At 30.2% G+C, this 16,980-nt stretch overlaps 3 protein-coding genes across 3 annotated transcripts; all 3 read right to left on the bottom strand.

Moving 5' to 3' along the window:
• Positions 1-1,839: 1,839 nt before the first annotated feature.
• LOC107992323 (glycosyl hydrolase 5 family protein-like) lies at positions 1,840-3,473 on the bottom strand. Its single transcript, XM_051089588.1, has 3 exons — positions 3,063-3,473; positions 2,357-2,957; positions 1,840-2,273 (listed from the first exon to the last, which is right to left on the bottom strand). The coding sequence occupies exons 1-3, from the start codon at positions 3,471-3,473 to the stop codon at positions 1,840-1,842; spliced, it is 1,446 nt and encodes a 481-aa protein (XP_050945545.1).
• Positions 3,474-6,832: 3,359 nt separating this feature from the next.
• On the bottom strand, positions 6,833-10,332 carry LOC103482794 (uncharacterized). Its single transcript, XM_051089587.1, has 3 exons — positions 9,582-10,332; positions 7,589-7,865; positions 6,833-7,466 (listed from the first exon to the last, which is right to left on the bottom strand). The coding sequence occupies exons 1-3, from the start codon at positions 10,182-10,184 to the stop codon at positions 7,069-7,071; spliced, it is 1,278 nt and encodes a 425-aa protein (XP_050945544.1). The 5' UTR covers positions 10,185-10,332; the 3' UTR covers positions 6,833-7,068.
• An 841-nt stretch (positions 10,333-11,173) lies between these two features.
• On the bottom strand, positions 11,174-11,803 carry LOC103482793 (late embryogenesis abundant protein At1g64065). Its single transcript, XM_008439127.2, has one exon. It carries the CDS (start codon positions 11,801-11,803, stop codon positions 11,174-11,176), a length of 630 nt encoding a protein of 209 aa, XP_008437349.1.
• Positions 11,804-16,980: the final 5,177 nt, after the last annotated feature.

Raw genomic sequence — 16,980 nt, 5'->3', positions numbered from 1 at the left:
CTATGTAGGTTGAAATTTGTTGGAAGTTTTGTTGTTATTTTACAACTTAATTGTCATACCTTTTTCTATATTAAGAAGCTTAAATTTAGTACATAATACGTGTCCTTTCCCTTTTTTTTTTTTTTGTTGAATATCGATAAAGTTTGCTAACAAATTAATGCTATTGATCAACGTCTCAATCAAAATTCCAACCAACAAAATCAGTTTCTTCCTTCTTTTAATTTCTTCTTTCTAGACAAAATTGATTTAGTGATCAATATTAAGGTAAAATATTGAACATTTTAGAACTTATTTCTTCTTAATTAATATATAATATTTAGTTTAGTGTTATAGTAGAAGGACTCTTTTAAACAAATCATGTAATGTGGTGTTTGTCCTTTTTAGTACTCTACGCTCCGACGCAATTTCAAATTATTAATTTAGGTTTTCAATATATATATATATATACTCTTAAGAAAATTGAAAATTTAAAAAATAATAATAAAAAAGCTGTTTTGAGGTAAAGATTATCCGGTCCAAGACTAATAATCACTTCTTTATAAGATAGATGAGTTGCGACTCACCTTTCTAATTAATTTCCAGATAGAACCTCATATTATCAAATTAGCTAGTAAAGTTCATAAAACCCGAATGAATATTTGAAAAAAGAAAAATTATGATCAGGTCAAGATTAGTTGAATTCAACGGACATCATCTCTTGAGGGGTCATACTAAAAATCCTACGAATGAAGATAGATGGAAATTTTAGTTAAATTAACATTTCCTTCACTTTAGAATATTGCAAGCTGAAAATCAAATCACATTAATATATAGTGTAAAATGTGAATATACATCAAATATACCATGTGTTTTTTTTTATACATTGTACAGATTGTATTGTTCATGTGCTAATCAAATATATGTTGATTTATTTCTAGAATTTATTAAAATATATAGTATTATATATATCAAATATACCTTATTTTTCCTTGAAGCTTCTTACTTTCATTTACAAGAGCAAAAAATTTTAGACTTATGAAGAATTTTTTTTGTCCTTTATAGAATTTAAAAAGAAAATTATTTTTCGTTTCTTTCGACCTCTAAAAACAGGGGATTAGACGCTTCGAATAGAAAAACTTCTTTAGATAGGTAACAAAAACAATAAATAATCTAATACTCGTACCCTAGGAGTATTAGCAAATAACCCGAATTAAGTTGTCAACCCAACCTAACCAGTAAAATATGGGTTTGGTTGTCGGGTTGTATTATTTTTATTTTATTTTTTCGTTTCTAAATTTTAATGTTTGTAAATGGAAATCATCAACCGTAAATCGTAAATATTTTGCATCAAGTTAAGCCAAAAAAAAAAAACTTTCGAAAGTCAAGATTGTTTAACTTTTATTAAATAAATAAATAATAATGAAATACAATATTTATTTATTTATTACATTAATTCGGGTTAGGTTGGGTTGACCCGAATTTTTGAACCCTCCAACCTTCAACCCAACCCAACCCGAAAAAAATCAAAATTTTTAACTCAACTTAACCCACATTTTAAACTAACCCAACCTCACCCTAAACCTAATCCATATAATATGGGTTGGGTAGTCTAGGTTGTCGGGTTGCTCGAGTTATTCTTGTACCCCTAATCATATATATCTAATATTTTAAATATGGTGATTAGTCAAGATAATGTGTTGGTTCTAGCGAGTTCATCAAATAATTGTTTGGATCCTGTGGAAGAAATTTTAAGGAGTTTCCATATAATTAATATGTGCAAATACAAATTCAATCACATTTGAATTAGAATTGGTATGTATACAAAATATAATTTAAATCTTAAAAGTACAAAGACAACTATCATAAAGTGTTGGTTCCAACAAGTTCAAACCATTGGCTTCGGGTGTCTTGGAGGCAATTTGGATCACCATTGGTGCAAATGCAAGAGCTGGTCACAACTTTGGAAGAGCTGGAGCCATCAATTTGCAAACAAAGGCTCTTTCCACCTTGAGTGAAGGTGGCCAAATGAAGTTTAGAGTTCGAAATGGCACTCCAAACACTTTGTTGGCTTAAGCAATCAGTTGAAAGAGATGCCTCAAGGCCTTCCCCACTAGCTTTCAAGCATAAACCAGTGCTTGACATCTTAATTGGAGTCCCATCGTTGTTATGACTCCATCGAGTTGGGGTGGAGCAATTGGTGAGGAAAATTTCTTTGTTGTCGTTAGAGACTTGGATGCATTGGCCACTTTGTGGATGATATATAATATATGAGAACGATGTATTGGAAATTGGATCTGCATATACATATTGTTACTTGATATTATATAGATATATATAGATCATTGCATGTACTTATAATAATCATTGATATAGTTACCTTGCAACATGGTCTGCAATAGTTGAAACTTCTTTGCAAAGTTAGGGTTTTTAACTTGAGTCCAATTAGAGTCGAGCACCCCAAAACTTTCTCCAGGCTCTGCTTGGCCTTCTCTAAAATAATAGCTACCTTGCCAAGCCCACAATGCCCAATCCAAATCTCTTAGTACAAGTTGGGCAGTGAAACAACTCATGAATCGATTTTCAGCATCGTTAACTTCTCTTTGGTCATATCCATATTCACTAACAAATAACGGAAACGGGTTTGATCCTTGCATTACAAACCCAGCATGATCTATAAATCCATTCATAATATTTGCACATATATCGTTCAATGGTTGGTTTACAAACTTGCTCTCGGAATCTCCACTAAAAGAATACAAGTGTACCTCGAAAACCAACTTATTGTCTAAGGTGCCAACATTCAAAGGCTTTTCCTTTAAGCATCGGAGATCGTTGTCATAATTTAACCCCGAAACAATCACTAAAACTTCCGAATTTATGTTATGAATCGTGGTTACCCCTTGAGTTATATATTTGTTCCAATCATTTGCATTTTCCATAAAGCCACGTATCTCATTTCGTAAACTCATTCCTACCACCTAAACAACCATTAAAAAAATTTGTTAATGAAATATTATACAAGTACTTAAAAGTTTGAGTTTAGTTTTAAGAATATAAGAAAATCTCATGTTTGAATTGCATACCGTCGATTTGTTGCGAAAGCGTTGAGCAACTAAGCTAAGCCCTTGTAGCCATTCTTGGGGGTCAAAATTATTGTTTCCGAAGAAGCCATTGCCATCATCAAGAGAGCAACACCATCTTGGTTGGCTTATGTGATTGTCAGCGATGACCATTAAACCACTCGCCCCCAACACATCAACAACAGCTTCATATGCTTCAGCAATAGTCTTATTCAACACAAAAGGATTATATTGAGCCAATCCAGCTTTTGCTTGTTTTAAATCAAGAAGATCAAAGTTTTCTTCAATTGTCCTATTTGCATAACGAGTGAACATATGAGTTGCATATGTGAGTCGTACACAATTAAATCTTAGCTTGATTGCCTCGTCTGCTAGGTCTTTTAATGGCCTATGGTTGAGGCCTTCTATCAACATGCTCTGTGTGTGGGAAGGCCAATTCATACACACAAGTTTCACTCGACGACCTGTTTGCGAATCAATGATCCACCTTCCTCGTGTTGATAATGGTAATGAATTAGCAGAAAGAGGTGAGAACACAAATACTAAGGCGAGAAGGAGAATGGTTAGAAAAGTTCTCATTTTCTCTATCTTTTTGTCAAATGATATTTTTTTTCTTTTTCTTTCTCTTTCTTTTGGGATTGTGATTGTGATGAGAGAAACATAGCCTACATTGCCTTATATATACACTCTTCTATGTAGGTTGAAATTTGTTGGAAGTTTTGTTGTTATTTTACAACTCAATTGTCATACCTTTTTCTATATTAAGAAGCTTAAATTTAGTGCATAGTATATGTTTCCAATTGTTTTTTGTTGAATATCGATATACTTTGCTAAAGAATTAATGCTATCGTTCTACGTCTCAATCAAAATTCCAACCAACATAAAATCAATTTCCTTTCTTTAATTATTTCTTATTTTTAGATAAAATATTTTGGAGCTAATTCTTTCATCTCTCAAAGTAGATATTAAAATATTGACTTTGGTAGAAGCTTCAATTGCTATAACATTTCTTGCTATGTTTCTCCTGTTTTATTTGTTCCATATACAAACAATTTTGATATTTAAATAAAATTATTATTTGGGAGAATAAATATATTATTTCATATTGGCAAAAAAAAAATTCTAATTCTTTGCTTCTTTTACCCCATTCTATCTATAGAATTCTGTTTTCTAGTTTTTTCTTCTAACTCTTAACTTGTAAGTTTATTGATAAAATTCTTTCAAAGTATTATTTTAAGTTCAGCGCCATTAAAGTTTTAACCTTTTAAACAAAGTACTAAAGATTGAGTGATTAATTGACATACTTAATAAATACCTAAACTAGATTAACATATCCTTAACACACCCTCAAGTTCTTGGATCCAAAACTAATTGAAGTTGTAATTTAATTAATTTATCTTGTAATTGAAGTTGTAGTTTAATTAATTTATCTTGTAATTGAAGTTGTAGTTTAATTAATTTATCTTGTAATTGAAGTTGTAATTTAATTAATTTATCTTGAATCAGAGATATATCAGTTATTACTTTTATAACATAAAAATCCTAATTTAAAGTTGAAGAATATAATAAGAATATAGTTCAAAATGTCTAAAACAAGTTCTTCTTCTTCTCCTCCTTTTTTTGTTCGAAGAACAACATAAATAAGTAATGTTGCAAAACAAGATGAATATTTAAACAAAAATACAAAGATATAATACCAACAACAAACAACAATAAATATATATATATTGATTTAGTAAGCAATTAGGGTAAAGTATTGAACATTTTAGAACTTATTTCTTCTTGATTAATATATAATATTTAGTTTAGTGTTATAGTCAAAGGACTCTTTCAAACATGAAAATGAACTTTGTTACGTGTAATGTGGTGTTTGTCTTTTTTAGTACTCAACACTTCGACGCTATTTCAAATTATTAATTTAGATTTTCAATATATATAGACTCTAAGAAAATTTAAAATTAAAAAAGAAATTAGGAAAGTCGTTTGAGATAAAAATCACCCAAGACTATTATAATATAATCACTCTTTTATAAGACAAATGAGGTGCGTCTCACATTTCTAATTAGTTTTTGGACGAAATTTCATACTATCAAATTAACTATCAAAGTTCATAAAACCAAAAGGAGTATTTGACGAAGAAAAAGATTGTGATCAGGTCAAGATTTAGTTGAATCTAATAGAATATTTCATTTATTTTCTTTCAATATTTTTAGTTAGAACATCAATCACCGTAAAATGTGAATATGTTTTTGTATATTCACAAATATAAAAATGATAATATATTGTACAAATTGTATTATTCCTGTGTTTACCAAATATACGTTGATTTATTTCTAGAATTTATTAAAATATATAGTATTATATATATCAAATATACCTTATTTTTCCTTGGAAGCTTCTTACTTTCATTTATTAAGAGCAAAACAAAAAAATTAGACTTTTGAAGATTTTTTTTTTGTTAAAAAGAAAATCATTTTGAAAAATTCGTTACACGAAAAAAAAAAATCTCTCCATTCTCAACTTCGTGAACTACGTCTCCTTTCTTTAAACCTTTCTAGAGGATTGGACGCTTCGGGTAAAAAAGCTTCTTTAGGTATTAAATTATTATATTTTTTATTTTAAAAGAAAAACTAAAGGAAGATAAATTCACCCCATTTGAATGTCTATATATTCAACTACCAAATAAATTCATTAGTTTGAAGTATTCAATCCCACATTTTGAGACTTCCATCCAAAGAAAGTTTTTCATTCCTTTAGGATAATACAAATATTCTAAAAATTCCATTTTAGTTTTTTTTTATACAAAAGTTGAATTATTCACATAAATAATAATTAAATTGAGACGGCTTTGTCTTTTTAATGGTAAACACAATTCGACATGTAGTTTGGTTTATATATATATATATATATATCTTTTATTAAAGTCTATAATGTAATGTTCCCACTCATACACTTAAATAATTAATCAATTGGTCTATCATTCGTTGCTTCAAACAAAATTCTTTTTTTTTTTTTTTTTCCTTTTTTTCTCTCTTTTTGGATAACTTTTGACTTGCTTTAATTTTAATATTTAAGAGAAAAAATACAGTATATGATTGATTTGGTTTTGTTTAATTTGTTGAAAGACTAAATATCAATGAAATTTTTTAGTACAATATTGGCTTGAAACATCTAAATTGCAAAACTTAATTAGATTTATTATTATTTTGCAATCAACAAGTTGGTATAATAAAACTCATCAAAGTTTCGAGTTTTTCGGCGATTATCTAAATCCATTTATTTATTTACTTTAATTTATTTTTTAAAATAATTAATTTTAGTTTAATTTAGTAATCTCTAGTTTATCGTTAGTCAGTTTTTTTCTTAATGTTTTTTTTATTAAAATTAACATTTTGTTAGGTAACGTTATATTAGTACTTTTTTATTTTAAAAAAAAAATTCATCATTCATCATCAATTCAATTGACATTTAACATTAATTTAATTCTTTATTTTATAATTCATACGCATTTAAATATATAAATAATAAAGGCTTTGTAAAGTCATATCCAAAATTGTTTTTGTTTTTCAAACTTCACTATAGAAAACTCTAAATATCTTTATAATAATACTGTAAATCACAAAAGAATTGTTATTGAACACAAATAGCATATATAACACAAAATCATTGTGATCATAACATTAGCTTCAACTCATCAATAAATTTTAATAATTATAAAGCTTTGCAATTATTATTTATAATAAGGAACAAAAAAAAAAGTAACTTGGGAAATATGTCCAAATTGAACAATTTCATAACTTTACAACGTAATTTCATAATTTTTACTCAAAGAAAGAAAGAAATTAATATGATCCACAAAATGAATAATAAATCCTAATATTCTACTAAAAAAAAGTTTTAGCATACCTATTATAACATGAATATACGTTTAAATATCTCGTAAACCTAGGATGTAAATTTGTTAGTCACATCGAACGAACGAACTTATGAATAAGATTTCACCTTTATATTAAACAGAGATTCTTACACGTTGATCACAATCTTGTCTTTGAATCGTCTTGCTTTTTGAATTGTAAGTCAATGAACAGCTTATTTTCACCAAATAGTTTTTCTTGATGGCGCCAAGTAATTTTACTCTTCCAGGAATTTCCGTGTAGCTACTTATACTCAAAGCTCCTGAATTCCAATCCTTTATCAAACTCGAAGCATCGTCGATCTTCCAAGGTTCAATCTTTACCGTCACATTCATCTTTAGCGTGTCTTTCGCCTTAACCTCCCCCGGCGGTGTCTCGCCCTCTCCGATGACCTTATTGTGGTAGTAAATCTTGGTCGAGGCTTTCGAGTATTTGAACGACGCAACATTAGGGTTTCTCACCGAGACGCTAGCCACAACAATTATCCCACTATCTGAGAAAAGACGAAAGAAAATACGAGTTTAGCATGACTTTTAAGAGAAATAATCGTTCATGTATATCATCGTGGTCAATTTTGAGAACTTTTCGTTATTTCAAAAGTCATTGCAAACTTACTCGAACTCAAAGTATCGTTTGGGAAGGAGAGGGAGTCAATTTTAATATCTGGGGTTTTGATATGGAAGACGGTGAAGCCGAGGACGATACCGATGACGGCAAGGATTAAGAGGAGAGCGGAGAAGCAGCCACAGCACTTGATATATTTGTTTCTATAGAGATTGAGCTTGGGAGGAGGAGGAAGAAAGATATGGTCGTCACTCCGGAGCTCGGCGGTGGCGGAAGCCAAGGGTTTGACCTGCTCTTTATCAGCCATGGCTGTGGTGATCAAATGACATCAAAAGAAGGGATGTGTTGAGTATTTAATAATTGTTGGGGTTTAATTTGATCATTTGGGAACGAAGACTCCATTATCGTAATGCACAAGTCAGCCTAAGTTTTTTCTTTTCTTTTTTTTTCTCTCTCTCTCTTTCTAATATAAAAAGTCAGTGTTCTTTTAGTTATTAATTTTTTTGTTTCACAAATACGTGTTGATTTGGGCAAAAGTTTGACTAAAGATTGGCTTCATCAACTTGGCCAAAGGCAGAAGGATATAAATACATATAATAAAAAAAAATTACTTTAGTATGCTATCCATTCATTTACGATGATCACATTATTAACATTTAAATATTTCATGGAATCTACTAAAAAAATTATTTAATAACAAATAATGAATGAAAATAGTTGTTATTATGATAGTATTAGATTATTTTCTTTGACAATATACTATGAAAGAAAAACGATTGTCTTCAAAATAGATAGTACAAATTTTGTGTTAATAGAATTACGGTTCGATTCGTTTTCAAATTTATTCGATCTGAAAGGTGCATGTTAAAAAGGGAACAAAAGAAAACAGGTAGAAAAGAAGGCAAAGATTAAAGAAATATTAGACCCTTAGATTAGAAAATAGCTTTTAGGTAAATCCACATCCCCCAAGAAAACAAAGAATGTATTTTCAAGACTCTACAAGAGTAAGAGATGTTTGTAGAAGGAAAAGAGACCAAGTCAAAAGTGGAAATTTCTTGGGAGAAAATTTTCAAGATTTACTAATTGCATAATTAAGGATTGGAGCCCATAGATTATAAGTGGGAGTGAGAATTCTTAATAATTAAGGTTATTATATTATTTGTTAGTGATGGTTTGGTTTGGCAAGTTATTTGGAAAATTAGGGGATTTTTGAAAAGAAAATTAGGTATAAGAAATTGTTTTGAAGGAGACTAAACGAAATTGGTGGAATTTTTTAGAGAAAAATTTAGAAAGAAACTTTTTGAGAGAATGTTTGAATGAGAGGTCGATAAATTTGAGTTGGCAAACGTGTTCTCAAATAAAGAGAAAAAATTTTTAAAAAATTATCGCAATCAAATGGTAAACTATGTCAAATGATAGGAAGGCATGTCACACTAAATGAGGCCAAATATTGCAAGATTGAATTTAGCGACATCGGTTGACAAAACAAAATGCATTGAGCTATCTACGAGGATGGAAACTAACATAATTTTGGTTACCCAACAAATCCTAAAATCAATAAGAACAAAAATTTCACTTATTCTTACAAATTGTTCCCATCAATCCCTTTCTTACAATTCATCTAAAAACAACACCCTACTCTTTACCAAAAAAAAGAAAACTAACGTTAGAAAAAATTCATCATCATTTGCTCAAAATGCAATAGTAAGTCGAAGCATATTGGTATGTTAGTTGGTGAAGAACTCAATTCAAAATTCATTTAAAAATATAAAGCAACAAAGTGTGTATTAGTTAGAACAAAGGGCTTAGAACGGTGGGCCGGAGAGAATGCATTTACAAATGGGCTTTTATGTAGTGGCCCAATGAGTACGAGAGGACTGGCCCGGTTTCATGCTTCTTCTTTGATTATAATTTAGATTTACGACTCAAATTGAAATAATTTTAAGAAGAAATAAATGTCATTAATCACAAAACAAAACCGAAAATGTTGGTGGAAAAATAATAATAATAATAATAAGATCCGGTAATTCGTCTATAGGCAAGCAAGATTTTGGACGCCATGGGAGGTCAAATTCAAGCTCGTACTACATTTCATCACTGAAATCTTCTTTTCTTTAAACAATTTCAATAAATAAATCTTTCCCTCGAACTCGGCGTTCCAACTCATATTCATCGTCTTCAACCTAGCCAGATCATCGCTGAAATAATCCACATTAACAAACCTCCAATTCGGTTTCACTTTTACAATAAACTTCCTTTTTTCAATACTCTTCGCATTTACACTCAATCTTTTCACCTCCCCTATTCCCACCACCACGCCGTAGTAAATCAACGTCACGTTCCGTACTCCCTCGTACTCAAACGCCCCGTAATTCGGATTCTCCATTGTTATTTCCCCGGTTAATGTCGCCTCCATGAACGGCGTCGGCGAGAACCCGTAGTGGAGATTTTTTACCGCGACGGAGGTTAATTTTACTGTCGGGGTTTTCACCCGGAGAACGACGAGGCCAAAGGTCAGGGCAGCGATGCAAGCGGTGGCGGCGGCGGCGAAGAGGCAAATGCAGAAGGCGTTTAGGCATTTTTTTGATGATTTGCGTCTTGATCGGTGTGCCGCCGGACGGTCACCGGGAATTTTGTCGGCCGCCATGGGTTCCTGCTGGATGAGGATGAAGAGAAGAGGTTTTTATAGAAAGAAGTGAAAAGGAATGGTAAATTTTGTGTTTTTAAATTTGAAATTAAATTAAAAAAAAAAAAAAAGAAAAAAACGGTGGTTTGAAATTTTTATTTTTATTTGTTTTGAAACGTTTTCTTTTGAGGTTTCAAAGCTAATTCCACTTTTTCCCCTCCTAAATGATGAGTCTTTAATGGGTTTTAAATGTGTTAAAAATTTAGAGTGAATTTGGTGGGTTTATACTTTCTTCATTTTTAGGTTATATTTATTTAGTAATGATGATGGTTTGGCTCTCTCTCTTAGGCACAAAAGTTTAGACATCAAACCCCTTATTCGGTGTTGGTTTAATTGATTCTGTGTTTTGGTGTCAATTAATCGTTTCTTTTTTTTTTTTGGAGCAATATATTTGAGTGTTTTCAAGATGAGCATATCCTCTTATGCACCTAAAATTGAATTAAAATTATAAAGTATGTTTACAGTCTAATTAATACTAAGTAAAAAGAAAAAAAAATAATGCATTGCTTCTTTTTTTCATTTATTTTGTTAATAAATGATGTAATTATTTGTGTGCAATTGAGCAAACAAGTAAGAAACTCTCCAATTCCTTCTGTTTATAGTTCATAAGTTATCGAATATTCAATATAACATTTATAGCCAATATGAAATATTTAAATTAACAAAATGTTGAAAGCTAATTTTAGCTCGACTTAAAGCAAGTTTGATTTTTGCTAAGAAAAGAAAGAGTGAATGATTATATATTGAGGAAAGAATTAGGCAAAGATATGTATATGTATATGTATATGTATGTTTACATCGTCGTATTCAGAAAAAGAAAGAAACTCAACAAAATTGTAAAAGGAAAACGAAAAGGTAAAATAATAAACTAATTTCAAAAATAAAAAATAAAAAAAATGAACTAATTAGGGTTCGTCTATGGGGTTGATGGATTTCGATTCAGATGATCACTACTCACAAACCCAATTATGTTGAATTTGATGAGTATTCAAATCCAAATTCATCGAACAACTAATTTCCGACGAAACTCTCCGTCTAAACACATGAATCAAACGAACTCTCCCTCTCAATTTCACAAAGCTACTCAAACTCAAAATCCCATTACTACCACTGACATTCTTCGCCGAACCTTCCACAGTAACATTCATCCTCTTACTCCCCTTAGCCTCGGCTCTCCCACCGCCAGTACTCCTTTCCCCGAAAATCATTCCACCATACACAAGACCAACGGTGCCGTTGTCGAAATTGAAAGGACCGAAGTTGGAATTATCGACGGTGAATACAGCGGAGAAGGAGAGATCGAGAGAATTGGGAGAAGAGGAATTATTAGCGTTAGAGAGGGAGAATTTAGGGATTGAAACGGCAGAGAGGTTGATGGAAGGGGAATTGACGCGGAGGACGATGAGAGCGAAGATTAGAAGAGCGACGCTGAGGAAGACGAAAGTGGAGAAGATATAGATGAAGCATTTGTTGGATCGTTCTTTATGGAGAGTTTTGAAGGTAGCGAGTTGTTGTTCTTCGTCGGTTTTGTGGTGAGCTTGGTAGTGGGCTAATGGAAAGCTCTGGCTGTCTTCTCCCATGGCGGAGGAGAGAGAAAGAAGAAGAAGAAGAAGAAGAAGAAGAAAGGGTTTTTGGTTTTTTTTAGAGAGAAAGGGAGAGAGAGAAAGAGAGAATTTATAGGGGAAAGTGGAAAAAAGCGGTTAGTGAGTGAAGGGGGAAATTGGGAAATTCGTGAGAAGCGGAGAGGTCAGTTTTGGAATGCGCCGGCGGGGCTCTGCTTTTTGTTTTTACATTTTCCGGTAAGTGCTAATATTTTTTAAATATATAAATTTAATAAAATTAATAAAACAAATAAACAAATATATATATATATAAAAAAAAAACTTTTTAACATGATGGGTATTTTTTATTTGGTCTAACTTGAGGAGAAATATTGTGTTATTTAGTTTCTAAGTATATTTTCCTTATTTGATTTGAGTTGTATTTTAGGTATAAGATGTGTTAATTTTATGGTAATAATCACACATATGGTATATATTTCTGGAAGAAAAAATTATGGACTAAAAGTATTTACTTTGACTTAAACTCCATCCTTTTGGTATAAGTTGACATTTTCTCAAAATATACATAAAGAGCGTTTTAAATGTATATTGATCGAAATGAACTAAAGTTGAAAGAAATCAAAATAAACATTTTAAAAATACAAATCTAAAATGAATCAAAGTTAAAATTACAACTCAATCTTTTAATACTAGTTAGTGGACTAGTAGAAAAATAACTACTATTATCATAGTGTCTATTACTCCAATTCATAATTTGAGGATATACTAATATATTTCGTAGACTATGTTATCATATTATGAAAAGTTCATCTCACTAGAGCATTACTAATAACTTTTTTTTAAAAAAAAAAAGAAAAAGAAAGATGAGTCCATGATGAATCAAGTCATGTATTGAGTTTTTATTTGTGAATGTTTAATGGTTTTTGGAGTCATGGGAGTTGGTCAAAGATTTGTGTATTGAGAGGAAAGTGGAGGAAAAGGCAAAACTTGCATTTTTCTTCTCCTCTTCTTTCCTACTTTTTTTTCTTTTTCCTCTTAGCTTTTTTTCCCTAATAATAATAATATATTTTTTAGACTATTAAAAAAATTAAGAAAAAAATATCAAATTTTGGAAGTATTTAGTGAATAAATATAAAATAAATGTTTAATGTTATTATTTTTAATAAGTGATAAAAAAAAAAGATAGTGACAGGCAATTAATTAAATAATATTAAAAATTGTAGGTGAAAAATCGAGTTTAAAAATATTATAAACTAATGAAAATAAAACTTAAAAAATTAAGACTCCAAAATAATATTTATAGATCTAATGATTTTATAATTATTTATTACAATTATTTCTAAGATTTACATACTAATAGTGATAATGTATATATTTTTATTATTTTAAAAAACAAAAAAAAAAAAAGAATGTGTTTAAAAAGAATACACATTGGAGAAAAATAAAAGAAGAGGGAAACATGAAAATATCTTAAAGGAAACTTGTTCCCTTCAAATTCAACCTATCAAAATCTGGGTGTTTAATAGAAACTGACTACACAATTAAATTTAAAGCATTAAATTTTCTTAAATGTCATATATATATATATATATATATATACATCTCATGAAACTTAAAGAAAAAGGAAAAGTCATTTTCTTTTACAAAATATCTCAAATCTCCGTCGTTGGAAACCGGGTAACGGCGGCGGCGGCGGGAGAGAGAAGTGCCAGATCAAGAGGCGACGTGTCAGGCAAGGGCCTGATGTAGTGCCACGTAATGAGGCCAACTCATAAGCCACTTGGGCTGATTGAATTGACCTGTGAGTAAATGGCGAAAAGACGTTTTGACCCTAAGATAAAATTCAAACTTTATGATATTGGGAAGTCTGTTTTTTCTTAAATTAGGAAAAATCAGCAAAACGCGGTTATTGAATTACACACGTTCTGTTGTTGTAAACTGCTTCGTCAATGAATGCATGAATGAATGTATTCATCACTTCCTTTTCTTCTTTTCTCAACTTTCTTTTGTGAATAAACCACTTTTTCTAGTTATTTATTTATTTTTCTGTTGCAATTTTTTAAATTAATATATATCTTTTAAAATTAATATAGTTTTAGCAACACCTCTCCTACTGTCGTCTACGTTACTAAAATTATGGTCTATCATCGATCGGTCGAAGTTGAACTCGACATCGATGAGTAATGATCAGTCGATCAGTCAGATCGTTTTAATACTTGAATATACTTTTCAAAATCGACGGATTTCGTTTTAGTTAGTCGACTCGATTTTTCGATCTATTATGATCGCTCTTAATTTAAAACTATGATACCTTAATAATAAATTTTAAAGTAATGGATATTATTAATAGCCTAACCTTTTGCCTCCAAATGCCTCCTGAATATCTATTTCGATCTGTTTTAAACAAACATATATATAACTCACAAATGTAAGCGTGTGTGCTATAATTAATAAAGAAGATAAACGTAATAGTGAACTGCCTCATGACTTGCTTATTTAAGAAAAGGTTTTAATGAATTTGAATCAAGTAGTTCACATTATGTTTCTGCATCTTTTAATTTTTTTCGAGGAATTCAGATACTGTTGTGTTAATTTTTAATAAGAAATGCAAAACTTTTGACTCAGTTTTGAACCATAGCTTGAAATGTGGCATGTATTATTATTGGACTGATTAAAAGTATTAGAATAGTCTTTGTCTTTGTCTGTTTCTAATATAGTATATAATATTAATGAAATCTTCATTTTTCTTGATCTTGCTATGACTCCAATCTTTTCAGCTCTATTTTTCTAACACAGAACTCCAAATTGTAATAAGTTATCAAATTCACGTATGTTTATGTTAATACTCATTTTAAAAAATAATAATAAAAAGACCTCCTTCTTTAGTTCTAGATTAATTTATTATAACTTTAAGAACTATATTAATATTTATCTAAAACTAAAACTTTATAAATATTTTAATTTATTTTATTATATTTACAAAGGTTTTCTTTTATGATCAAAAGTGATGTAATCAAAGTCTTCCACTAATCTCTTTTAAATTTTAAAAAAATTCGCTTTTCGTTTCTAGTTTATTATTTGTTGTTTTTCATTTTCTATTCTCTATTTTCTAATGACATACTATTATATATAACTGTTTATGATAATTATTTCTTTGTTTTTATTTGTTTGTTTTTTCATTTTTGTTTAAAAGTTAAAGACGTGTTTAAGAGTATTTTGTAATTGGTTCCTTCTTGTTTATTAAATTTTTAGATGAGAACGAGTTTTAAAAAATAAAAAGACTGTGTTATATTTAATTTTTAGATATTTCTTATGTATGTATGCAAGTAATAATGATAACAAGATATTTTATTTATGATTTTAAAAACCCTGTAAACAGATAGATATTAACAAGAAACAAAAATAAATAAATAAATTTATTGTTTCCATAATTTGGTTAAATTGCTTCCTTAAAGAAATGCCTTAATTACTATAGAGGTTTAACTTTTTCTCTTTTTCCTAATGACGGATCAAAGGAGCTTCTTGGAGTGATTGGTCCTCGAACAAAATGTCTATCTGCTCTTTCTAGGACCTTATTTGTTTCTACATTCATATTGGTCTAATATATTTCTTTTGAAAATAATTTTTATTTTTAAAAGAAAAAAAAAAAACAATCAATAGATTCCAAAGGAGAATAATAAAGGGATGAAATTTGTGTACAGATAACCTATTTCGAGGTCTTTGACATTCGATGTCTCTCCTCTTTAAATAAAACGTTATACTAACTACGTCATAATCCACTTAAAAACATTTTAGGTAGTATTCCATTAGAGACGTCCCCCATCCCAACCCAAGGAGTTGGACCATCACAATTCTCATGTTTCGCATGTGCTTGCCACTCAACTTCGCCTATGTCGTTGCATACCAATTCCTTCTAACGATCCTAATGTCTTTTAAAATTCCAAAATAGAGCTACCAAAAGAAAAAGAAAGGGATGAGCATCGGAGTCAATAAGATCGGGGAGGCAAATGCTTGCAAAAGATGAGAATTGAGTGGTTCTATCTCATCGATTCAATATTTGAAAAAATTACGGATGGAAGGACATCTTTAGACAATAATACTTAAAACGTTGGTAAGTGGTTCCGACGCAAGGCAAAAAGTCATCCCTATAAAAATATCATAATCTACCCTAGTGCCATCAAGGTCGGAGGAAAGTTGTAGGAAAAAGATGGCTTGTTCATCCAAGCTTTGATTCGTTCAGCTAAGTTTTCTTGCGTTTGTTTTTATTTCTAACTAAAGGAGCCTAGATTTTATTCTTTGAATTTCAGTCAAACACATATTTGCCTATATTGCCAAGTGCCTTTTGATCAAGGGAACCTCTTTTTGTTGTTTTCTTCTAGTTTCTGTTAGGCTACAGGGAATTTGTAGCTTAGACTTTGTTGGTGATAATAAATTCTTTGGGATATTTGAAGGAAATGGAATGAAATTAGAATCGATGAGAATCAGAGGACGTTGAAATGCATGTCAAATAGAAGGCAAAACAAAAATAAGATCGTAGAACATAAACACAATAGAAAAAGTGTTTAATTAAAAACTATCGAAACGAAACAAGTTTAATATTACAAATTGAGCTCAAAACACTGTATCCAAAACCTAAATTTTGGATTACATTCCAATGAATTCCAATTTCATTGCGAGTGTCTGAACACCACGACTTTTATGAAAATCCTTTTTCAACCTAAGCAAGGGGTTTTGTACCAATTTTCCGCTGATATAAGCCGGTTGGATTAGCTAAATGTTAAAAGAACAAGTCTTGCCTCTGGTGCCGACCAAAGGGAAAAAAAATCTTCGACAAAATTATCAATTTGAAGTGTAGGGGAGAGTTTTATTACAGGTTTGGCCAAAACATAGGCAAAGAAATGGAAAGTACCTATATCGTGTTGAGGATCCCAATTGATCGACATGCCTCATAATTTTAGAATTATGAATTCTTTTAAATAGGAAATTAGAGCTCATAACATCTAAACGGTCATCCGATACAAAGCCAAAAATTAGGATTTGTCCAAAACCATGTTGAGGATCCCACGTTGAAAAAATCAAAGGAGATCTCACAACATTGATAAGATAGATGAATTACTTATCTTATTTTCAATTCATTTTGAAATGAAACTTCAAGATATCTAATACATTGTATCTATAATACATATATATAGATA

This window comes from Cucumis melo, chromosome 9 (genome assembly GCF_025177605.1).
Source record: "Cucumis melo cultivar AY chromosome 9, USDA_Cmelo_AY_1.0, whole genome shotgun sequence".
Lineage (NCBI taxonomy): Eukaryota > Viridiplantae > Streptophyta > Magnoliopsida > Cucurbitales > Cucurbitaceae > Cucumis > Cucumis melo.
Note: the sequence above shows the minus strand (reverse complement) of the source record. Positions and strands in the feature narration are given on the sequence as shown.